This window comes from Muscardinus avellanarius (assembly GCF_963383645.1).
Source record: "Muscardinus avellanarius genome assembly, chromosome: 5".
NCBI classification, from domain to species: Eukaryota; Metazoa; Chordata; class Mammalia; order Rodentia; family Gliridae; genus Muscardinus; species Muscardinus avellanarius.
In genome coordinates, this window is record NC_137790.1 from 3288286 (window position 1) to 3312136 (window position 23851).

At 55.7% G+C, this 23851-nt stretch overlaps 1 protein-coding gene across 1 annotated transcript in view; it reads right to left on the reverse strand.

Annotated features, from left to right (window-relative positions):
* Positions 1 to 376: 376 nt before the first annotated feature.
* SLC37A1 (solute carrier family 37 member 1) overlaps positions 377 to 23851 on the reverse strand; it is a gene marked incomplete at both ends in the record, with an annotated part of 46022 nt that continues 22547 nt past the window's right edge. The window contains 14 exons of the mRNA XM_080696060.1: positions 377 to 445; positions 2393 to 2490; positions 5224 to 5302; positions 6315 to 6388; positions 7488 to 7536; positions 8485 to 8570; positions 9228 to 9290; positions 10751 to 10841; positions 12976 to 13110; positions 16857 to 16937; positions 19297 to 19469; positions 21702 to 21760; positions 22112 to 22190; positions 23756 to 23843. Coding sequence (XP_080552186.1) covers positions 377 to 445; positions 2393 to 2490; positions 5224 to 5302; positions 6315 to 6388; positions 7488 to 7536; positions 8485 to 8570; positions 9228 to 9290; positions 10751 to 10841; positions 12976 to 13110; positions 16857 to 16937; positions 19297 to 19469; positions 21702 to 21760; positions 22112 to 22190; positions 23756 to 23843 — 1224 coding nt within the window. The remainder of the gene's footprint in view (positions 446 to 2392; positions 2491 to 5223; positions 5303 to 6314; positions 6389 to 7487; positions 7537 to 8484; positions 8571 to 9227; positions 9291 to 10750; positions 10842 to 12975; positions 13111 to 16856; positions 16938 to 19296; positions 19470 to 21701; positions 21761 to 22111; positions 22191 to 23755; positions 23844 to 23851) is intronic.

Genomic DNA, 23851 nt, shown 5'->3' on the forward strand with positions numbered 1-23851 from the left:
TGCCAGGAGGCAGGTGTGGAGGCAGGTGTGGAGGCAGGTGTGGAGGCCAGGTGTGGAGGCCAGGTGTGGAGGCAGGTATGGAAGCAGGTGTGGAGGCCAGGTGTGGAAGCAGGTGTGAAGGCCAGGCAGGTGTGGAGGCAGGTATGGAGGCCAGGTGTGTAGGCAGGTGTGTAGGCCAGGTGTGGAAGCAGGTGTGGAAGCAGGTGTGGAGGCCATGTGTGGGGGCCTTTGTGGAGTCCAGGTGTGGAGGCCAGGTATGGAAGCAGGTAGGAAGGCCAGGCAGGTGTGGAGGCCAGGTGTGGAGGCAGCTGTGGAGGCAGGTGGAGCAGGACCCTGGGGCTGCCCCAGTCCCAGGAGAAGGCCCCCCCCCCAGGACTTACGGAGCTTGGTCTCCTGTCACTGGCCCCGGGCAGCTCAGCTCCTTGTGTATGAGACGGATCAGAAACTGCACCCAAAAGAAAGGAGACCACCTGTCACCGCGGTGGCGCCCATGTCCCCTCGTGTACCCACAGCCCTCCCCACACAGCACCGAGTGTGTGCCGAGGGGGTGCCTGGAGAGGGGCTCTCATGGGGGAGGCTGGCCGTACTTGGTGAGGACCTGTCACTTTAAAATAAGACCAGCTCGATGGCAAGACGTCCAAATTGGAAAAAAGAGAGTGAAGACAAGGTGGCCCCACCATGGAGACACGGGAGGACTCGCTAAGGACTGAGCTCCCAGGGTGCACCACTGTGGGTAGTTTGGGGTGTGGAGGTTTTTTATTTTTATTTTTGTGTGTGTATGGTGCTGGGGATGGAACCCAGGGGCATTCTACCTCCGAGCTGCATCCCAGCCCTATTTTTTTTATTCTTTATTTTGAAACAGGGCCTCACTGCATTGCAGAGGGCCTCACTAAGTAGCTGAGGCTGTCGGCCAACCTCAGTCCTCCTGTCTCCGCCTCCCCGATGCTGGGATGACAAGTGTGCAGGTATTTTCGGGTGGGGCCTAAGCAACAGCCAGCAGGGCCAGGAGCTGTAAAGGGTGAGGAAGAACAGGCCGAGGCCATAAAACTCAAGCGTGCGCCACCACGCTGGGCGCGAGTGTGGATTTTTAGAGGCAGCCTGATGCTCTGCTTGAGGCCGGCTAGTCCGGAGCCTCTGAGGCCATGGTGGCCTCTGGCACATGGGGAGCGCCCCCACCCACGTCCGTTGTCTCCCTTGCTTCTGACATGCCACGCTGCTTGCCCACAATCGCCGCTGACTTGGACTCTGTGTGCCTGGAAGGCTCACACAGCCAAGGCCTGGTCTCAGCGTGGCGCCATGGGAGGTGTGGGGCCTTTCCGAGGTGGGCCTAGGAGAGCCTTCAGGTCACTGCAGCGTACCCCCGAGGGGAGAGTGGGACCGCAGCCCTCCTCTTTCTGTCCTGGATTCCTGTCATAGGTGAGCAGCTCTGTTCTATCACGCCAAGACGGCTGCCTCGCCACAGGCAGCAGCTGGACCACCAATCGTGGCTCGAAGCCTCACAAGGTGAGGCATGGTCAACCTCTTCCTCCCTAGTTGACAGCCTCAGGTATCTTCAGTGGTGGAAAGCCGAGGGCCACAGCACCACAGGGGTCAGGCTCTGTGCCTGATCCACTTTAATTTTCCCAACAGGCCCCCGCTGAGTGCCATTATTACACCGTTTGAAATGTGGAGGCCGAGCGTGGGGGCGCACGCTTGTAATCCCCGTGCTTGGGAGGCAGAGACCGGAGGATCGCTGTTTGTGGACAGTCTCAGCTACTTAGCAAGTCCCTTCACAACTCAATGAGACCCGGTTTCAAAAAATAAAAAGACCAAGCTGGGCATGGTGGCGCGCGCTTGTCATCCCCGCGCTTGGGAGGCGGAGACAGGAGGATCATGCAGGTTTGAAGCCAGCCACGCTGGCTTAAGAGACCCTGTGTCCAAATTTTTTTAAAAAAGTATAAAATAGGTCTGGGAGTGTAGCCCGGAGGTAGAAGGGCTTCCAGGAACCCCAGTACCACCACACACAAAAAATAGGGCTGGGATGTAGTTCAGAGGTAGAATGCCCCTGAGCTCAACCCCCTTTTTGCAAAATAAATAAATAAATAAGTGGAATCATCAGCACAGAGAGGCTCAGTAGCCTGCCCGGCGCACATGTGCTGGGGCAGGGTCCAGGGCCACAGAGCTCCTTGCTCTTGAACTTGACGCCATCTTGCCCCAAACACTGGGCAAAGGGCTCACCTGCTTCTATTTCTGACATTTTCTCTTTTAGACCAAAGACAAAGCCATGTATATTCAGTGAAGATGGACTGGACCCCCTCCCCTGAGGACCATGGGGACACAGGGAGTCCTGCCAGTGTCTGGCCAACACCCAGCGGTGCTCACCACAGCTGCTGCGATGGAGGCAGCAACTCACCAGTAAGGCGCAGGCGTCTGCGAACATCAGCATGTAGAACACGTTGCTCCATCCCCAGGGGGAGATGAGCCCGGCCAGCAGAGGGCCCAGGGCTGCCCCTGAGGACAGGGGGACACACGGACACGCACGGCGCTCGTTAGTATGACTCCGAACGCACCATTTAAAATACTCAATGAATATAGAGAGTGACAGTCAACACCTCAGTCACAGTGGAAGGAAAACCACACTCCCGTTCCTGCCTACAGACCGTAAGAGGGGCACGCGGACACCCGGCCCGGGCCCGGGACACGGCCTCCTCTGGAACCAGTTCTAAAGATGTGCACTGACATTCGAAGTCTTCATTCTTCTGGTCCAACACTCTCAGCATAATTGTTATTTTTGTAAAGAGACCTGACTCCAATGCACAACCGGAGATACTCACATGCTATAGAAAATTAGTGGACAGCCATGGGTGGTGAGGTGCACTTGTAACATCAGTATGTGGGAGGTGGGGGGTGGGGACCAGAAGGATCATGGGTTTGAGGCCAGCCTCAGCAATTTAACAGAACTTTTAGCAGCCTACTGAGATCCTGTTTCAAAATAAAAAATAAAATGGGGCTGGGGGAACAGCTCAGAGGTAGAATGACCCCAGGTTTAATACCAAGTATCATAGGAGAAATATTAATTAGTGGATAAATTTGAATAAGGTTTGTAGGTATTAATAATCTATCAGTGCTGACTTCCCGATTGTAACCATCACACTGGTTATATCAGAGAGCTGCCTGTTTTTAGGGAGAGCACTCACATAGTTAAAAACACAAGGGTAACACATCTGTAGTCTGCTCTTAGGTGGCTGAGAGAAAATATGCACTTTGGGTGTGAGAGAAAAGGCCCATCTCCTTCCAAGCAGGGCAGGAGACAGTGTGGACACTGGTGAGTCAAAAGCACCCCAATGTGTAGGGGAGGCCAGCAGGGGCAGCGGACAGCGGGGGTCTCTAGAGGGGCGGGAGGAGGGGTAGGGGCTGCTGTAGAGTAGTAGGAAATCTGCTTCCGACTGTCTGGCTTCTGCTCTCTCTTTCTGACCTTGTGATCGTCCGCATTAGCTCGTCTACTTGCATCTCTTACTTTTCTAAATAAACTTTTGTCTTTGTCTCTGAGTGACATGTGCTGAAATTCTTTTCTGACACGTAAGCCAAGAACTCCACGAATTACTGTGTTTTCCCCTGACATAATTTTTGGCGACCCAATGAGAAGCTTCAGAGAAATTGACATTGAACATCAAAGGATGATGGTTCTACAGCCAAGGAGGGGGAACAAACACAAAACCCCGAGCTCCCTCATCTCCTTTAGATGGTCAGGGAGACTCTCCACCTGGTAGGCAGGGCCGCCGCCCCTGTCAGCTCAGAAGCAGTGATGGAAGATAGATTTTGACCCTTCAGCAACCCTTAAGATTAAGGGACCAAATTCTCAGGGGATGAGGTAAAATAGAAGAAATAAAATATTAGGTAGAAAGGAGGCAAATTGGGAAGGAAAGGGAAATTAGAGTTTTAGAGTCTAGAAAAATTCATAATCTCTTAAAGGTGTGTTTTGTTTTAGGCAGAAGCTTCAATGAGCGCACACCCTTAATCACAAAGGCCCCTCTTCCAATCTAAGATTCCTAGGATGCTCAGTAAACACAGAATCATTCCTGAGGAGGGACAAGGTCAAACACTGGCCAGCCACCACGCATCCAGGAGGGGAACAGGAGGATTAAGAGAAATTCCAGACCTGGTCCCTGCTGTGTGACCCGCCTCACCCCCTCATGGGGGTTCTACAAAGAACCGTAAAAGCTGCAAGGGCCACTCTCTCTCACTCAGACATCTTGAGATTGCCCACATTCTCCCTCAAACTGGTATCCTTCACTTTTCTAAATAAACCTCTGTTTTTGTACCTGAAGAAAAAAAAAAAGACTACCTGGTTTCTAAGGTTACATTACATTTTACTTTGGTCAAATAAAAGCTAACTTGAAAAATTAGTTGCTTCGCATAAAACGCACAGAAACTGCGCACACCCGCTGGGGCACAGCTCTAAGCACCGTGAACACCACGCACGTGGACCCATGTTGCTGGACCCACGTGGCACCTGTGATGGTGAGGAGGACCACCTGGCTTACAACGGGCTGAGCTTTGGCTCTTCCTAACCTGTGCTCACTAGCTGATACCCACGCTTAATAAACATGCTGGGAGCCTTGAGATGCCGCTTGTCTCCCCCCCGCCCCCATGGATCTGTGTCTTTGTCTGGCTGGGCAGCTGGGCAGCACACGTGGGAAGACATAATGACTGAGATGATGTTTCCATGGTGACCATTTATCAAGTCCCTGTGCATCTGAGCCAGTAGAGTTGCACAAAGGACCAGTGGGGCTTGGTAGCCATAAGACCTTCCATCTACGAGCTGCAGAAACCCAGGTGGGCGCCCAGCTCCCTGGAGGGCCAGGTACAGATAGATCTGGCCAGAGATGCCCACCTGGCCCTCAGCCTCCTCCTGAGTGAGCACAGGCAGTTAGCACAGCTTTCTCTCCCGCGCAGCCTACAGTGCAGGGGTGTGTTTTTTTGGGGTGCCTCTGCTCACAGATGTGATGTCTCCTCCAAAGCCACCTGCTTCTGCTGCTCCCTCACGTGAAGACAAAGGTGTTTTTCCACCTCATCTGCAGTTTCCTTCTTTTGATATCTTGCTTCTCCACAGGCTCCCTTGAGCTGCTGAGAGCCAAAGCCTGCTGATCCTGACACTGACCACTGGAACCCCGGGCACCTGTGACTTAGGATGGACAAGTGCTCCCCCTCCCCACTGACCACCACGCTACCGTCTCCGCGTACCTACAGACCCCGTGCCGTCGATGATGGCCGTCACCGTGGAGAGGGCGTGGGAGTTTCCCTTCAGACTTTTATGAGTCCCCTAGAAGAGAGGAGAAAAGGAGCATGATCCCCAGGGATCTCCTCAGATGCACATTTCCCCAGCACAGCCACTCTTCAGGAGGTGCCAGTGTGGCCGACAGGGAAGGTGGGAAGCGGAGCACCCCTCCCCGCCCAGCACCCCTCCCCGCCCCCATCCAGCGCTAATGCCAGCCAGGGTCTCTGCAGTGTCTAAATCAACCTGAGGAGTGACAAAGGGCTTTGCCACTTGTTGCCTTTGTTATCTTTTCTCTTTATTTTTCTCCTTTTAAGCTCATGGTCCAAGACCCCACAGGGTGGGGTGGGGTCAGGGTGAGGCCTGAAGGACCACTGGCTGAGGGAGCGCCGCCTTTTAAAGAGATACACACATAAGGCTGAGGGGGGGGGGCGCCAAGGAAGGGCAACAGAGTGAAAACCACATCAGGACAACCTGCCTGCAAGCCTAGACGAGAAAATCAACTACCGCTTGAAAAAGTAAGGCCGTCGTGTCTGTAAGCGAGCCTGCGTGCTGGACAGTAGGCAGGGCACACACAGCCAAAGGCCCCACAACCCCCTTTTTTGGTTTAAAGAAAGCGGTGAAAGTCCCTCTTCTGCCTCTGCCCCTGCCCTCTGTAGGCTGACTGCTATTCATGTCCGGTGTGAATCCTTCCAGACTCTCCCACACCCACGGGCATGAGTCTGCACGGTCCCTCACGCCCCAGGACAAGCTTCAGAAAGCTCCAGATGGTTCTGGAGTCTCAGGGACATGCTCAGCACTGAGGCAGCCGGGCGTGCCGGCCTGCGGGGCTCATGGAGAAGGCCCTGTGCTGCTGTCCTGGCCCGCAGGGATGGCGCCTCGCTGCCCTTGGGAGTAGAAAGAAGCCTGTGGGGCCCCATGGCTCCCAATGGCCAGGCGTCGGGCCAACCGGGAGAGGGTGGCAGAGGGCCAGGGACGGAGGCCCTCCAGAGCATGCTGTCAGTGCACAGTCTCCCGGGGAGGGGCCATCTGTGGGTGGCGGAGGGGGCTGGGCACTCACCAGGTCGGCAGAGACGGCGGTGGTGATGAGCGCGTAGGGCCCGCTGACCAGGGCTCCGCTCAGCAGCAGCATGGCTGTAGGAAGCAGAAGGGGGCCTCAGAGCGGACCGTGTCCCCTGGGGAGCCCACGGCCGGCCTGCTGTGGTGGGTGCAGGGCCAGCAGCAGCCCGGCGCCCTCTCGCCTCACCAGTGATGTATTTTCTAAGTTAAATCTCATTTACTCAGAGACTCAGGCGACAGCACAGAGGAACAGAGGTTCCCAGACCCCGACGGGCGGTCGCTGATGCCCGCGGTGAACACGGCCTGACTCGGGTCTGGGTCTGTGCTGGGCAGGGCTGCACTGGCCACAGCTGCGTCTACTGCAGAGGGGCTGCCTTTGGTCATGAGGATGGCGCACGCCCCACAGGCAGGGCTGTGCCACTGTCCGAGCCCTGCGGCGGGGTTCCTAAACCGCCCCCGAGGCTCCATTTTCTGCACTGGCCTCTGGGTCCACAGGGGAGTTGGCAAGCTGCTTTCTGGGCATCTGGTAATGGGCTCATATGCACCCAGTCCCTCCAGTCCCCTCTGTTGGCTGGGCAGGGTGGAAAGCACATCTTTTCTTTTCTTTTCTTCTCTTTTCTTTTCTTTGCAGTACTGGGGATGGAACCCAGCGGTTTTCCACCTCCGAGCCACACCCCCAGCCCTATTTTTTGTTCTTTATTTTGAAACAGGGTCTCACTGAGTTGCGGAGGGCCTCACTTAGTAGCTCAGGCTGTCTTTGAACCGAGATCCTCCCGTCCCAGCCTCCCCAATGCTGGGATGACAAGTGTCTTGGAAAGCACATCTCCTAGGGCTGGCACTAATGGTGCTCCACAGGAAGTTCTACGCTCCTTGGAGCTCCAGGGTGGCACGGACACAGGCCAGCTGGGGAGGTGGGCCAGGCCCTGCCCTGTCCCCAGGCTGAGCCCTGCTTGGCCACACCACCATTTCCTGGCCGCTGGCCACAGCCTAAGGGTGAGCGGCTCCCTCCCTCCGACGCTGGCCCTTAGCACTGCCCACCTGTGCCCCCATGGGCCGCTCACACCTGCAGAGGTCAGGCCCACAGCCTCTCTCTGGAAGGAACACATTTCTATCTTGGTCACCACGTGCCCAGTTTCGCCAGCTGAATGTCTGGGGTAGAACCGCGTGCACTCACCTACGGTGGCTTCCAGGCCCATTTTGCTGACAGTAGAGAAGACGTAGAGCTGTGGGCAGTTAGGGGACGGCGGTTACCACGAGGCGCAGTTAGGGGACAGCGGTTACCGCGAGCACCGCAGCCCTGGGCGCCGTTTGGAAAGCTGGGCAGGCCATTCTCTGGCAGCCACCCTGGGAGTGGAACCCCATTCCCTTTCTGAAGATGGTGCTCACAGGGTGCCAGCCTCATCCCAAGCTCCCACGGATCCTGCTATCCTGCGGGCTGGGGCTGGGGCTGACAGCTGGGCACTGGGAGGCTTCCCCTGAGCTTTGCCAGCATGGGTCTAGCTAATGGCCGACTCTCAGTGTCTGCTGCCCCGGGCAGGTGAACCCAAGGACAGCGGAGGTGCAGGGAGCCTCACAGCGAGGGGCCACCTCCAGTAATCCCCGCCTAAACGCTAGGTGCCCACGGCCCCAGATGGCCGAGAGCCAGGCCCTATTCGGGGGCCTCACAGCCCAATGGATAGGCGGGGGTCAAGGGGTTACGACGCTGGGTGACTGAATGTTTCTCCCCTGTGAGCGTACCCACGATGACAGGCTAGACTCCACTGAGTCCTCACCCACGCTGTGAGGCGGCACCAGTGTCACCCTGCCTTGTAGACAAGGAGACAGGCAGAGAGAAGTCACCCACATCCGGAGCAAGTTGATGGGGTCAGAGCCTGGGCGGTGGGGGTCATCAGGGCCCCAGAGGATGGGCGCAGCTTGTCTTGGGAAGGGGACAGGAAAGGAGAGATGGGAACCCCGCGGAGCAGCAGTAGGTGGTGTGTGAGGGAGAGGCAGTGGGACCTGCAGGGCGAGGCCTGTGCAGCCTGCAGTGGGGGCGGGGAGAGGCCACCAGGCCGAGAGCTGGGGCGAGCCCGGCTTCTCAGGAAGGGGCACCGGCCAGAGAACAGGGAAGTGTGCGCTACTAGGGCGGACGGCCTGGGCCTGCCTGCACGCTGGGGAGGAGGGCAGCTGACCGTGGGGGCCGCAAGCAGCAGCATCAGGCCGCAGGTGGTCGCCCGCTTCTCCAGCCGGTCTGAGATGACCCCTGCCAGGATTCCACCTGCAACAAAGAGGGGTGGGCTTGAGGAGTGTGCACAAGGGCCTGAGCCCACCCGGAGGAGCAAGCCGGCCGGAGCAAGGGCAAGCCCCCTAAGCCCCTGCTCACATCGGGCAGTGGGCAGCCTGAGGATCCCAGCCTCCCCACACACCTCGTAGGCCTGTGGCTTAGTGCCTGGAGGCGCCTCTAAGGAGCAAGCCCTCGGCTTGGGCTTGGGTTTCAGGCCAGCCCGGAAGCCCCTACTTATTTATTTTGGCACTAGGGATTGAACCCAGGAGTATTCTACCTCTGAGCTATAACCCAGCCCTATTTTATTTTGTATTTGGAAACAGGGCATCGCCAAGTTGCTAAAAGCCCCAGTAAGTTGCTGAGTCTGGCTTCGAATCCGCAATTCTCCTATCTGTGTCCTGAGTATGAGGATTACGGGCGTGCACCACCACGCCCAGCTCCTGGAGTCCCTTTACCTGCTAGGGTACAAACTCTGCCACTGCCACCTGCTGGGCTGCTGTTTCTGAGGGCAGCTTTGAAGGTCACAGGCAGGCTTGGGGGAAGCTGGAGGCCACTTAGGTCCCGAGGCCCACCCCACAGCCAATCAGCTCACAGAGGTGTTCACCGCCCAGCTCGTTCTTGACAAAGCAGGGGAGGCGGCAGTGAACTCACCGAAGATCCCGCCCACATCGAACAAGGTGGAGAGCTCCCCTGCTTTTTTGGCATCGAGGTGATCTGTACAGACCAGAGAGAACGCCATGAGGATGCTCTTCAGTGGCGCCACGCTGAGGTTCACGCACCACGCTGTGCTCCAGAAACATGGTTCACACCAAGGAGCAACTGGTCAACTCAGATAAACAGAGCAGAAACAGCCCCAGAGAAAGGCTGGCGAAGGTCCTCAGCCAAGCCTGGGCTGCTGTCCAGCCTCACGGCCTCCCTGCCTCCAGTAGGCAGCCACAGGGGCAGCGGGAAGAGCTCTTAGCGCAGGACCAGAGTGCCTGTCCGGCTGCCTCAGGCCAACCACGTCTGTAACGCTGCCTCTGGCCTTGCGGGGCCTGGAGGCTTCGCGGGCCACAGAGCGAGATGGAGGCCTTGCCTCGGCCAGCTCAGGATCCTCCCAATGGCACGGCTCAGGTGCAGGGAGAAGTCTGCAGAGCTCTGGGGGCTGCCGAGCAGACCCGGCTTCCTTACCCTTGCCTGGCACCCGCAGGGATCTTGCACGTCTTATTTTAATGGCATCTTTTTTTGAATCGTGCAGACTAGACACACCAGCAGTTCAAGACCCAAGTCCTGAAAACATCACCCTCATTCAGCCGTGGGGGAATAAAGGAGGAAGAAGGCCTTGGACTGTGCTGGACACCTGTGGACACGAGGCTGGGGCTTCGAGACAGGGAAGGCTTCTCTAAGGAGCTGCTTGCGGCCACCTACCTGCCCGCCCTCTGGCCCATGACGCCCTCCCGCCCGTGGCGGTCGCCTCTCTGCCTCCTAAACTCGGCCGTGGTGCCAGCCCTCACTTGAGCTCTCGTCAGCCTTGCTGTGTCCTTCCCCTGCTGTCACCGCTTCTCACAGACCCCCCCCCCCCCACTCTCGACGCTGTCTTACTGCATCTCCCCAGGACCTGCTTCTCCTCCCCGTGACCCTCCCTACCCCGTCCGCCATGGTTCCAATTCCCCCACCAGCGACCCGTCCTTGGGCCGTCACACACAACCCGGGGTGCGCTTTACTATCTCTGGGTACCATCTGTCATGACCCACAGCTGCACCATGGGGCTCCACAAACATGAGAAACCAGCCCTCCCTGCCGTAGGAACACCTCTCCAGAGCCGACGTCCAGGTCGCACCCCTGAGGTTTATCCCCTCCGTCCCCAGCAGCTCACGCGCCTGCTCATTGGCTGCTTCGCTCTGAAGCCCAACGTGGCCCAAATTGAAATGCAGGCCGCCCAGAAACAGAAAGCTATGTGGGCCTGGGAGCCGCAGCTGGCACAGAATGCGCCACCCTTTAATCATAAAAGTGATCAGGGCAACAAAATGTGCTGAATGGCCAAATTCTCTGCAGTCTGTGTGCAGTCGGGCTGTCGCCTCTCGAAGCGCCACACATGGCCGGTGTCCCCAGTGCTCTGGGTACCGGCATGTGCGAGGGAGTGCAGGTGGGTCAGCGGGCAGAGCAGGGACTCCCCTCCGCTGGTGGTGACTCACCTACGCTGGTGATGTACAGTGGGAGCCAGAACAGGAACGTGTAGCTGACCAGCTTGGCGAACAGCAGGCACAGAGAGAACTCTATCACCCCCTGGAAGAGAGAGCAAGCCACTGAACCCCAAACTCGGGCTCTGCAGGATTCCTGTGTGCAGAGGGAAGGCAGCTCCGCTTCCGTGGACACGCCGTGTCCCTGGAGGGATTCCGCCTCCAGGCTCGGCAGAGGACCCGCCACGCTGTGCTGGGCAACAGGGCCAACCCCCGGATGCCGACCCACAGAGCACCGGCACAGCCACCTTCTGAGATGGAGGCCCGAGTCTTTCCATCAGACCGGAACACCAGAAATAGGCACAATTTCATCCTCATCCCACATCACCGGGAGAACTTGGCCATTACGGGATCTGCAAGGCAGAGTCTTCGAGATACTGAGCACTTAATGGCTATTTCTTTATCTCTGAGTCTGAAATCACCGTGAATTAGACGGGTGCCGGAAGCACAAGAGAACAAACCCTCCTCACCACCCCGTCAGCGCCGCACACGGCTCCGGAAGAGCCAGAGCAGCAGGCGCCGCAGGAGGCAAGGAGAAAGGAGGAGGCAGGCATGGAGGCACACCCCGCACCCTGAGGACTTGGGAGGCTGGGGCAGGAGAATCACAGGTTCAAGTCCAGCTTGGGCAATTTAGTGAGACCCTGTTTCAAAATAAAAAATAAAATAGGGCTCAGAGGTAGGATGTACCCCTGGGCTGGCTGGCTCTCTCTTTCTCTGTTTCTTTCTCTCTCTCTCTCTCTCTCTCTCTCTCTCTCTCTCTCTCTCTCTCACACACACACACACACACACACACACACAGAGAAAGGTGGGTCTGGGTAGTAGCAGGAACTCTGGGCTGCAGTTTGGGGGGTTTGTGTGTAGAGGTAGTGCCTGGGAGACAAGAATTCCATCTCCGTTTGGAGAATCTGAGTAAGGAGCCATCCACTTCAGTGCTGAATTCCTTCCCCTACCCATGCCGTGTGCACACGATCATCCTCAAAACAGGCGAAGAGCCGGCTCACCCTGTGGCTCCCAGGGCTTGGGAGGCTGAGACAGGAGGGGCGCAGGTTCAAGGGCAGCCTCGGCAACTTAGTGGGACCCTCAGCAACCTAGCAAAAACTTGTTTCTAAACAAAACATTTAAAATTTAAAAGGGGGTGCAGCTTGGAGGTAGCATGCCCCTGGGCTGGGTCTCCAGTACCGAACGCAAACAAAGCAACACAGATGATAGCGCCTACCCCATCCCCCGCCGCCGTAATGAAGCCAGCTGGGGCTCTCGCGCTGCCTGGACGTGGGAGATGCGCGCGTGGCTCTCTACATTGCGGGTCAAGGCCAGCAGGGCTGGGGATGCATCCTGGAGGCAGGATGCCCTCAGGCTCAATCTCCAAGACCAAGCAACAACAATAACAAAATATGACAGAAGCAGAACACAATTTTTTTTTTTTGGTGGTACTAGGGATGGAACCCTTCTCCAGGCTACACTCCCATACCTATTTTTTAATATTTTATTTGGAAACAGGGTCTCTTAAGCCAGCGCGGCTGGCTTCGAACCTGCGCGATCCTCCTGTCTCCGTCTCCCAAGTGCAGGGATTACAAGCGTGCGCCACCACGCCCGGCTATTTATTTATTGATTTATTTTTTGGTGGTACTGGGGTTCCTGGAAACCCTTCTACCTGCGTGATCCTCCTGTCTCCGCCTCCCAAGTACGGGGATTACAAGTGTGCGCCACCACGCCCGGCGCTATCTATCTATCTATTTATTTATTTATTTATTTATTTATTTATTTTGCAGTACCGGGGATGAAACTCAGGGGCATTCTCCCTCCGAGCTATGCACCCACCACTATTTTTTAAGTCTTTTAAAAATTGAAACAGGGTCTCACTGAGTTGCAAAGGGCCTTGCTAAGCAGCTAAGGCTGTCCGTGAACCATGATCCTCCAGTCTCAGGCTCCCAAGTGCTGGGATTACAAGCGGGCACCACCACACCCAGCTAGAATAACTAAGTTTTAACAACTAAAATCAATATATTGAGCAAACAAAGCAAGGTCAGAGCCCCAGGCAACCCTGTAGCTACTGTCAACTCCAGGCTCAGGCTATGCGGTCCTCATCTGTGTGGACTGTGCAACCCCAGATTTCTTTTAAGACTCGATCACCCACAGAGCAGCCCTCCCTCGGCACGCGCGCTCCCCAGCCGTCTACTTACGGGAATCCTCAGGGCTCCGGTGAAACTGATGGCTGCCACGCTGCCATTCCCGGCATCGCTGGGGAGGACGACCACGTGGCTGGGGCGGATGGGACTCTGGCCATCGGACAGCAGCAAGCACTGCATCTCCGGGTCCTGCGAGAGTCCCGGGGGAGAGAGGAGGGCGGTGTCACGGCCGGGGGTGAGCGGGCAGCGCGCTGGGCACTCGGGGCACTGGGGTCGCCCGCTCACAAGCCAGTCGGTGCTTAGTATTGACACACAGGATCCTTTGATCCAGGAATTCTGGGAACCTATGAAAATCCACTGAGAAGTGCTTAGATGATAAAAGGAATGGCAGGGAACCACGGAGAAAATGGGTCAACTAGAGTTCATTCATATAGATGACATGTCTTGCCACTGTTAAAAATTTTTTTTACAAGACTTTAATAATATAAGAAAATGCTCAGGATACATGAAATGACAACACGTTCAGGTCTGTGTTTTCATTACCATCTCAAAGAATGCTGAGATACCCATCTGGATCTAAAAAAGAAAAAAACTAGCCCAGCGTGGTGGCACATGCTAGTAATGCCAGCAACTGGGAGGCTGAGACAGGAGGATCGCGGTTCGCAGACAGCCTCGGCTACTTAGTGAGGCCCTCTGTAACTCAGTGAGACCCTGTTTCAAAATAAAGAGTAAAAAATAGGGCTGGGTGTGTAAGCTCGGAGGTAGAATGCCCCTGGGTTCTATTCCCAGTATTGCAAAAAAAAAAAAAAAAAAAGAGAGAGAGAGAGAGAGAGAGAGAGAGAGAGAGAAATAAAAATACTAAACTCTAAACCAACAGTGGTTGTCATAAAGGGAAATGTCAGCAGGAATCTTTTTTTTTTTTTTTTTTGCTGTTACTGAGGTCCCTGGAAACCCTTCTACCTCCGGGCTACACTCCCAGACCCATTGTTATATTTTATTTGGAAACAGGGTCTCTTAAGCCAGCGCGGCTGGCTTCGAACCTGCGCGATCCTCCTGTCTCCGCCTCCCAAGCACGGGGATTACAAGTGTGCGCCACCACGCCCGGCTTAATCCTGTATTTTTTTAAGGCGAGTACAACAGACATCTATTACCAGAAGCAAGGTTATTTTGAAATGCGTAAACTGATTCCAGGATTCTAAGGCAGAGTTTGCATTCACTAAGGTCGTGAGCTCCAGCTCGGGTGAGGTTGAAGTCAGAGGAGGATGGCCTCAGAGGACGATGGCCAGCGAATGTTTTTTGTGATTGACGTGCCAAGTTCAGGGACTTCAGAAGAAATGCTTCTGTGTATTTCTGGCTTTCACAAAATCAAACGAGTTTTATCGTATTTATTTTAGTCTTACCTATGTATGTTAGATTAAAAAATATATCAAAATTCTGTTTTATGATACTGTGGATGGAACCCAGGGGCATTCTACCTCCGAGCTACACTCCCAGCCCTATTATTATTATTATTATTATTATTATTATTATTATTTATTTTGGTGGTACTGGGGTTCCTGGAAGCCCTTCTACCTCTGGGCTACACTCCCAGACCTATTTTTTTTTTTTACTTTTTGGAAACAGGGTCTCTTAAGCCAGTGTGGCTGGCTTTGAACCTGCACGATCCTCCTGTCTCCGCCTCCCAAGCCACCACGCCTGGCCCAGCCCTATTTTTTTTTTTTTTTTTTTTTGGTGGTACTGGGGTTCCTGGAAGCCCTTCTACCTCCGGGCTACACTCCCAGACCTATTTTTACATTTTTATTTGGAAACAGGGTCTCCTAAGCCAGCGCGCGCGGCTAGCTTCGAACCTGTGCGATCCTCCTGTCTCTGCCTCCCAAGCGCGGGGATTATAAGCGTGCGCCACCACGCCCGGCAATCCAGCCCTATTTTTTTAATTATTTGGAAACAGAGTCTCACTAAGTTGCAGAGAGCCTCACTAAGTAGCTGAGGCTGGCCATGAATCTGTATCCTCCTGTTTCAGCCTTCTAAGTACTGGGATTACAGGTGTGTGCCACCATGTCCAGCTGCCAAAATTCTTAAAAAGAAATGAAAATACTAATGTACCCCACATCCTACCCTGGATGTTTAGAATTCTCTTCCAGTGAAAAACAAAAATTAAGAAAACCGGTAGAAGAGGGCAGCACCTATAGCCCACGTGGGGGCTCATTCTCCTGCGTGTGGCCTCGGCAGCCCAGGGCCCACATGGCCAGCCTCAGAGGCAGGAGCCTGGGCCAGGGCGGCGGCATCCAGAGCTGCTCTGTGGTTAACACCCCACACTGAACCACATGGTGTGGTGCTTTGGATAGAGAGGCCGCGGTGTGGAGGCCCAAGTTCCCACGGCCAAGGCCATACGGGTGGAGACGACCGAGAGCCGAGACTGGAGCTGGGACCACTGCTTCCTGTGAGCGATGCTAGGTGTCCGGCTTATGACACGCAGAGGTCAGAGCGGTCCCTGGAGTCCACCTGAGAGGCTCAGGAGTTCACAGGCCTTTAAATCAGGAAGTAGGCTCATCAGTAGATGAAATACAGCCAGATAAAGAGAAATGTAAGAGCAGAGGGGTAACCGTAGGCCGAACAGAAGCCCGCCCGCCGAGGGTCACTCCCGCACGACTGGGCCGTCCAGTGGTCTCTTCCAATATCTCAAACACAAGTTCTGTTCCCAAGCAATAAGGAAAAAAGAAGCAGGTTTAATACATGCATCCTGAGCCGGGCGTGGTGGCGCACGCTTGTGTAATCCCAGCATTCAGGAGGCTGAGACCGGAGGACTGCGGTTCAAGGACAGCCTCAGCTACTTAGTGAGGCCCTCTGCAACTTAGTGAGACCCTGTTTCAAAAAATAAAGAAAAAAAAAATAGGACTGAGGATATAGCTTGGAGGGTGAACGCCCCTGGGTTCCATCTCCAGTACTGCAAACAAAAACAAACAAACAAAAAAATCAAACAAACGTGGGTCCTTTAAATGGCTTGATTTGAAAGGAAATAGCTTGTTTCAGTGACTAAGACAAGCCTAGAGGCCAGCGGGGCACTGATGACGGGAGGGGCTTCTGGAAAGATCCTGGGGGGAGGGGCTGAGGGAGGCCGCCAGACCTGGGCCAGACCTGCACTGTGGCAGAGGAAGGACCTGCACCTTGGTGCCTTGTTTCCTCCTCTGCAGACTCGCCCCCTGGGTCCCTGCACCCATGCCACCCGCTGAGGGCAGCTGGGGACCAGGTGGAAAGGCAGCTCGGCCTGCACGTGGCACAGCCAAAGTGCCCACTCGCCCTCTGTCCCGCCGCCTGTCCCCGCCAACCCAGAAGAGCCAGTGCCCAGGACAGCGCAAAGAAACTGTTGTTATTTGAATTTGATTAAAAAGCATAAAATAAGTTTAGCTGGGTATAAAAGAAAGCTAACAAGGGCAAGCTCAGATTTTACTGAAGAAATACAATGAGACCTATTGTGTGTGTGTGTGTGTGTGTGTGTGTGTGTGTGTGTGTGTGTGTGGTACTGGGGATGGAAACCAGGGGCCTTCTACCTCCGGGCTATACTCTCAGACCTATTTTATGTGTTTTTTTTTTTTTTTTTTTTGTGTGTGTGTGTGTGTGGTACTGGGGGTGGAACCCAGGGGCTTTTCTACCTCCAGGCTATGCTCCCAGACCTATTTTATCCTTTATTTGGAAACAGGGTCTTACTAAGTTGCTGAGATCCTTGCTAAGTAGTTAAGGCTGGCTTTGAACCTGTGTGATCCTCCTGTCTCAGCTCCCCAAGTACTGGGATGACAAGTGTGCGCCACCACGCCCGGTGAGATTTATTTTTTTTAAACTCCTGAATGCCTGCGACACAGCCCGAGGGTGGCCAGGCTGGACAGACCGAGCAGCGCCGGGCCACCGGGCGGGGCGCCACCGGGCGGGCGCGGACTTACCAGTGGCCGGTGCTTATCACTGGTCAGGGACGGCTTCTGCGGCCTAAATCTGTTTGTGGCACTCTCCGAACCTTTCGAATGCTGGGAGGAAAAGATTTAATTAGAGCCATTATTCAATCGACAGCCAGAGATTGTCTAACTTCACTGTAGCAAGGATACTTTCTGCCCCACAGAAAATGCTTCCAAGAAAAAATAAGGCAGATGATTAAGCTAAAACAATGGGCGAATTAGCTTACTCTCAAGGCTCCAGACCCTCTGACGACAGAGTGGCGAAGTAAAATCTTTCTTGAAGAACAGGCCAAGGCCGAGACGTGAGGAATACTGGGTATTCAACTGGGGCAAGCTAACGGCTGTGCTACGTCTCACAGATTTTGAAGTGAAGAGGACTTTAGAAACAACACAAGCCCAGGTGCCTTTTTTTTTTTTTCTACTGGGATTGAACCCAGCGGCATTCTACCTCCGAGCTACAGCCCCAGCCCTTTTAAATTTTTTTATTTTGAAACAGGGTCTTGCTGAGTTGCTGAGGCTGGTCTCGAACCTGCGATCCTCCTGTCGCGGCCTCCTAAGTACTGGGGTTTCAGTTCTGCACCACTGTGGCAGCCCATGCCCAAGTTATTTTACTGGTGAGAGGCAGGGCTGAGGAGTCCTGCAACCCAAGCCCAGGCGCTGGCACAGGAGGCACCGGATCATGGACCACAGCGTCTGTGATGGTGCAGGTGGGGGGACACCCAGGCTGGGGCAGGACCTGGCAGTGCGGCTGGCTCCTGACCAAGCCAGGTGGGGCAGCGAGCTGCACAAAGCACCAGCTCTCAACTCTGGTGTGCTGTGCTGCACGAGGCCTGCCCTTGTCTCCGGGCCCTCGTCTTCCAGGGGCCAGAGGCCCTGCAGAGAGCTCATCTACAGACTTCACAGCATCCAGCTAAGAGGCTGACGAGGGTGCCGTACCTCTGGGTTACACCGCCAGTCCTTAAACAGGATCTTAGCTGGATGCCTATAATTCCAGTAGGTGAGAGGCTGAGATAGGAGGATTGAAGGCTTGAGGCCAGCCTCAGCAACTTAGCGACACCCGTGTCAAAATTTAAAAATAATTACGAAGGGCTGGGGTGTGGCTCAGAGGTGGCACGGCCCTGGGGCTAACTCCCTAAGGAGGGGAAAGGTCAGCCGGGCTCACTGGGTCCCCGCGTGCTGGCCGAGAGTGCGGTCCTCCTGCCTCAGCCTCCCTGGTGCTGGGATCGCAGGCACGGCCGCAGTGGCTGGCTGGCCTGCTCTTCTCTCCCCTCCCTTCCTGCTGTCTGGAACACAGAACAACAGCCGGTGCTCCAGCTGCCACGGGACGAGGCACTCGCTCGTACCTTGAACAGTTATTAAGCACCTACTGTGTGCCGGGCTCTGTCCTAATAGCTCGGGATACACCATCTTGGGTCTGAAAGCTGTACACAGGGCACTGTGTTATTCACAACCGGGTAGAACAGAAACAGGGAAAGCCCGGGTCCCTCGCCCCGGGCGTCCCACCACCCGGGGCCGGCTACCCCTGCTTCTGGAAGAGAAGCAAGAAACACATTTCCACCTAGTTTCAGCCACAGCGTGTGGATTTCCCCACTGCTTGCTGCTGGACCTCATTCCAACTAATAAAAGAAGCATTGGGCTCGGCCAGCCCCTAATCCTGGGCGTCGGGCTGAATGTAGGTCCTGCATCAGGTCCCAAATCAAGGCAAGGCCCTGGCTGAATGTCCCCTGACTGTGCAGGCAGCAGGAGGCTCGCCCGCTCCCGGCGCCCCAGCCTAAGGACGTGCAGACCACACAGAACGGAAGAGCGCATCCCAGCTGTGGCGGCACCAGCACGGACACATCTCCACTGGCAGCCAAGACGGGAGCCCAGCTCCGCACGGCCCGACGGTCTCCGCCTCACATTTCTTAAATGTGATTAATTTGAAATAAATACCGATTGGGGAAATCAGTTCTGGATTGGACCAAGGCTGCCAGATTACGAGAGAGACGGGGCTCAGGGGGGCACGCTAGGCACCCTCGCGGCGTGGCCACGGAGCCCTAGCGTGGCAGCCCACAGCACGAACGTGCCGCGCCCCCAAAAAGAACGATGAGGAGAAACGAAAAGATAAACGTGGGCCCTGTCCATTAACAGTGGCTTCGGAGATACCAAGACCAGACCTTGCCAGGGTCCTGTTAGTACACACGCAGGGCCGTTTATGAGACAGCAAGATTCTGGGCACCGAGTGCACGTGGGATCTGAAAGGCGTGTCAGCAGCACTCGTGAGACAGTCACACGCCCGAGCATTCTGCACACACACGCCATCTCCCATCACGCGATGCCCGCGTCCCTTGGGATTCTGCCGCAAGGCCATAGCCAGGTGTGGCCCGGGACCAAGAGCCCCATCACAGGAGCCTGTGGTGCCATGTGCACCTCGCCCGTACCCCACGCTCGCCTGACTGCAAGTCGCCCGAGCCACCCCCTTTCCTTCCAGGGGTTTTATGGCGTGGCTCCTGTCCACGTCTTTGACCCACTTCAGTGTCTGCGTGAGGGCGTGGTGCGTCTGGATAGCCAGCGGCCGGCACCTCGTGCGGAAGGCCAGCCTCACCCACAGATTGCTGCGGTGACCTGGTGAAGGCCGGCGGCCATGGCAGGGCTCTGCCTGGGCTGTCCGCCCCACGCCCTGGCGCTGCGCGTCTGGCCCCAGGCACCACCCGGTCTCCGTCCCATGGCTTTGCAGAGCGTGGGATCAGGGCATCTGCGGCCTTCAACTTTGCTCTCAGGATCCTTTAGGATATTCTAGGGTTTGTTCTACCATCGCTTTCAACTTTTCATAGGTTTTTATGTTTTCGTGACAAAAACTTTCAAATATTGAAAACCGAGAACCTTATTATGAAAATGACACTTCCAAATGAGAGGCCCAAAGCTGGACGTGGGGCACATGCTCATAATCCCAGCATTCAGGAGGCTGACAGGAGGATTGCAGGTTCGCGGACAGCCTCAGCTACTTAGTGAGGCCCTTTGCAACTTAGGGAGACCCTGTTTTAAGATAAAGAATAAAAAGTAGGGCTGGGGTACAGCTCAGAGGTAGACTGCCCTGGGTTCTATCCCTAGTACCAAAAACAAACAAACAAAAAACCCAGCCATTTTCCCGGGCCAGCCTGCTGCACGGGAGGAGCCCCGGGGAGTACTCAGAGGCTCCGTGGAGGTAAACAGAGCAGAGGCTGCAGCCGAGCCCAGGCACATGAGCTGGCCGCCCACTCCTGCCTCTCCTACTCGCCATCTGAGAGAAAGCAAGCCCCTCCTAAGGTCCTTCCTTGCTCCCTTCCTCAGGAAGGTGCACCTGCTCAGAAGGACAGACATCCGCGGGCGGGACCAGTGCCCACGTTCACCTGCCCACAGGCTGGTGAACGCGCCGTCCCATGGCTCCCGGCAGCCTCACAACACAGATGGCCCTGACTCTAAAGCCTGGATGCAGGAAGATTGCTTTGAGCATATTTTCAAATGTTTATCTGTCTTGGGGTGGAGCCTAGGGGCTTTCTACCTCTGGAGGACACTCCCAGACCTATTTATACTTTATTTGGAAACAAAGTCTCATTAAGTTGCTGAGAGCCTCACTAGGTAGCTGACACTGTTTTTTTTTTTTTTTCCCCTGGGTTTGGGGATGGAACCCAGGGGCATTCGACCTCGAAGCTATAGTCCCTGCCCTATTTTTTATTCTTTATTTTGAAACCGAGTCTCACTGAGTTGCAGAGGGCCTCACTAAGTAGCTGAGGCTGTCTGCGAACCGCGATCCTCCGGTCTCAGCCTCCCGATGCTGGGATTACAAGTGTGCACCACCAGGCCCGGCTTGAGGCTGTTTTCAAACCTGTGCGATCCCGTCTCAGCCTCCCAAGTCCATCTGTAATTTTAAAAATCGTGCCATGTTTAGCCTTCCAGAAAGCAGTGTTTTTCAAAATCAAGTTTCCTTTCTTATTTTTTCTTTTGTTCAATATTTTTGCTTTTGTCTAATAAAGCGCCAGGCCCTCCTTTTCGACAACTGTACTCAGAAGCCCAATCCATTCAGCAATGGGCAGGAGGGGAGCTCTGGCGCCCTCTGCTGCACAGTGTCGGGCACTGGACCCTGGCTCCTACACGTCAGTGGGGACACAGAGCATAGGAGGACTTTATGCGGGGAAACAGGAGCCGTCGAGGGCTCCCCGGTGGCCAGCTGCAGGCCGAGTTCTGTTTCAAGGTCTTTGGAGTGAAGCATAGGGCAGGAGACTCTTGGAGCCGAGATGCTCAGGGGGAGGAGCTCAGCGATGTGGGCGGGGCCATCAGAGGTGGCAAGGAGTGTCCACTCCACACACGCCCATGTCCTGCACCCAGAGCATAGCTAACGGGCCTGGCAGGGGGTGGCGTGGCTGAGATCGGGGGGGATGGGTGGGCCCTGGGGCTTGGCCCGTCCACGGGGTGGACAGTGGCCCCTTGGCCAAGATGAGGAATGCCAGGGTATTACTGAGCTTAAGGATAAAATCACGAGACCCACTCTGGTGGGCTAGGCTGGGGCCCCGACGTTGCCAGGGAGGGCGTGTGGCGGGGCGGCTGATGACTGAGGTGCTCACGGGAGGACCTTGCCGGGACATGGAGGGACCGAGAGCCGGGGCCTGGGAGCCTTTTGGTGTGGGGGACCTGGGGCACTTTTGGGGGTCAGGCAGGTGGGGGGGGGGGCGGCAAGCACCTCAGTAGACCAGTTCCATGGGCCAGTGGGGGCCAAGGAGAGAAGGGAGGCTGTGCAGAGAAGCCAGAGATCTGCACGGAGCAGGGCGTGGGGCCAAGAACTTTCTTCTACGCTGGCGATGGAGATTATGCAGCACGTACCAGGGGTGAGTCTGGAGGGAGCCCCAGAGGAGGTGACTGTCAGAGCCGGGTCCCTGGTCCTAAGGGGAGGGGACGGTGCCACAGGGGCTGGCCGGAGGTGGGAATGTGCCTCAGGAGGGCAGAGGACATGGCAGGATGCTCCCTCTCCAGCTGAGCACGAGCACCGGAGGACACGGCGCACCCAAACTGACCAGGCGGGTGGCGTCCTGGGCCCCACGGCCCACCAAGGATGGATGTCAACTCCCTCTGGGCCCTGGGGGAAAGCCGGGCGGTCCCCACTCCTGGGGAGGCGTGGCTGTGCTCCAGCCCCTGCTTCTCTCAGGAGGAATCAGGCAGCATCAGACTGCCTGGGGGGCTGCAGGGGTCAGCCTTAGCCCTGCCGGACACACAGGGCCAGCTGGCAAGCTCACCCCATTCTAGAAGGCGGCGAGAGGTGGACAGGGGGTCTTACCGCAGGCAGCGTGGAGGAGCACCTGATGTCCTTCGGATCTGAAAGAGCAAGCAGGGGACAGTGTGAGCGGCCACCCACGCAGCCAGGGCCAACACGAGGCCCCGCGTGGGGTGATCGCCAGCGCAGCGGGATCGGGCTGCGTTTGGAATTCCTGCTCAGCAAGTAACTTTAGCTGCTCTCCCACAGAAACAAGTAACTGTGTGCACTGGGGGATGTGAACGTGCCCCACCACAGTAACCTTTTTACTTCCCACAGGATCCTGTAACATGTTTACACCTTAAACACTCACATTCCATCCATTCATTCATTCATTTTCAGAACTAGGAATTGGACCCAGGGGCATTCTACCTTCAGCTACACTCCCAGGCCTATTTTTATATTATTATTATTATTATTATTATTATTATTATTATTATTATTATTTTACGGTACTGGGATGGAACCCAGGGGCATTCCACCTCTGAGCTACACCCCCAGCTCTATTTTTTATTCTTTATTTTGAAACAGGGTCTCACTGAGTTGCAAAGAGCCTCACTAAGTAGCTGAGGCTGGCTGCCGACCCATGATTCTCTTGTCTCAGCCTCCCAAATGCTAGGAGTACAAGGGTGCATCACCACACCCAGTTTTTTATTTTCAAACAGGCTCTTGCTAAACTGCTGAGAACCTCACTAAGTTGCTGAGTCTGACCTTGAACCTGTGGTCCTCCTGTCTCAACCTCCCAAGGACTGGGATTATAGGCACTAGCACATCTGGCTTGACTTTATTTATTTATTTATTTATTTTGGTGGTACTAGGATGGAACCCAGGGGCCTTCTACCTCAGGGCTATACTCCCAGACCTACTTTATATTTTATTTGAAAATGGGGTCTCTTAAATCAGCTGAGGCTGGCTTCGAACCTGCGCGATTCTCCTGTCTCCGCCTCCCAAGCACGGGGATTACAAGCGTGCGCCACCACGCCCGGCTTGACATTTTTAAAAAGAGAAAAATGTTACCTTATGCTTTTACTAAACAAGCATAAGTTTAAGAGAAAAGACACTGCAGAGGTCACGGGTTGGTGGGGTGAGGCGCTCCTCCATCCCTCCAGTCTGAATACGGACAACAGCGCCCCGCGGCAGATTACCCTAGGCAGAGCAGTCATCCAGCCGACTGGGGATGCGTGCCAGATGGATGAAGCGCTCAGGGTGCTGAGGGCACGGCCGTGGAGCTGTTGGGAGTGTGCACGTGTCTGTAGCACTTTGGCTCTCACTATGATGCACAATTACAACGCGCCAAGAAGGGTCTAGCACTAGTGGAGACGTCTCATTGCTAAGGAACAACATGTTGACGTGGACGGCAGGGAGCCACGCGGGTGGGGAGAAGTGAGCCGGAGTGGGCTCCATCCTGCTCAGCGCGGCCCGGTGAGCTGTGCCGAGCACGGGGCCAGGCCTGCAGCGGGGAGGGCTCCCTGCTGAGGAGGGGCAGTGAGCGCCGGCGCTTCCACAAGTCTGAGGGCCAGAGTGACGGGGAGACCCGGAGGCTTACCAGCCTCCTCTGGGTTCCCGGGGGCCTCCCAGGACTCCAAAGCCCTGGTTGGGAAAGAGAAAGACCTGGACCCCTGGGCACCTGTCCAGTGGGTCCTCTGGATGCTCAGAGCGTGGCGAGGGGAGGGCGGGGTCAGACACAAGGTGGGGGGCAGGAGGACCTGGAGTGGCTGAGATG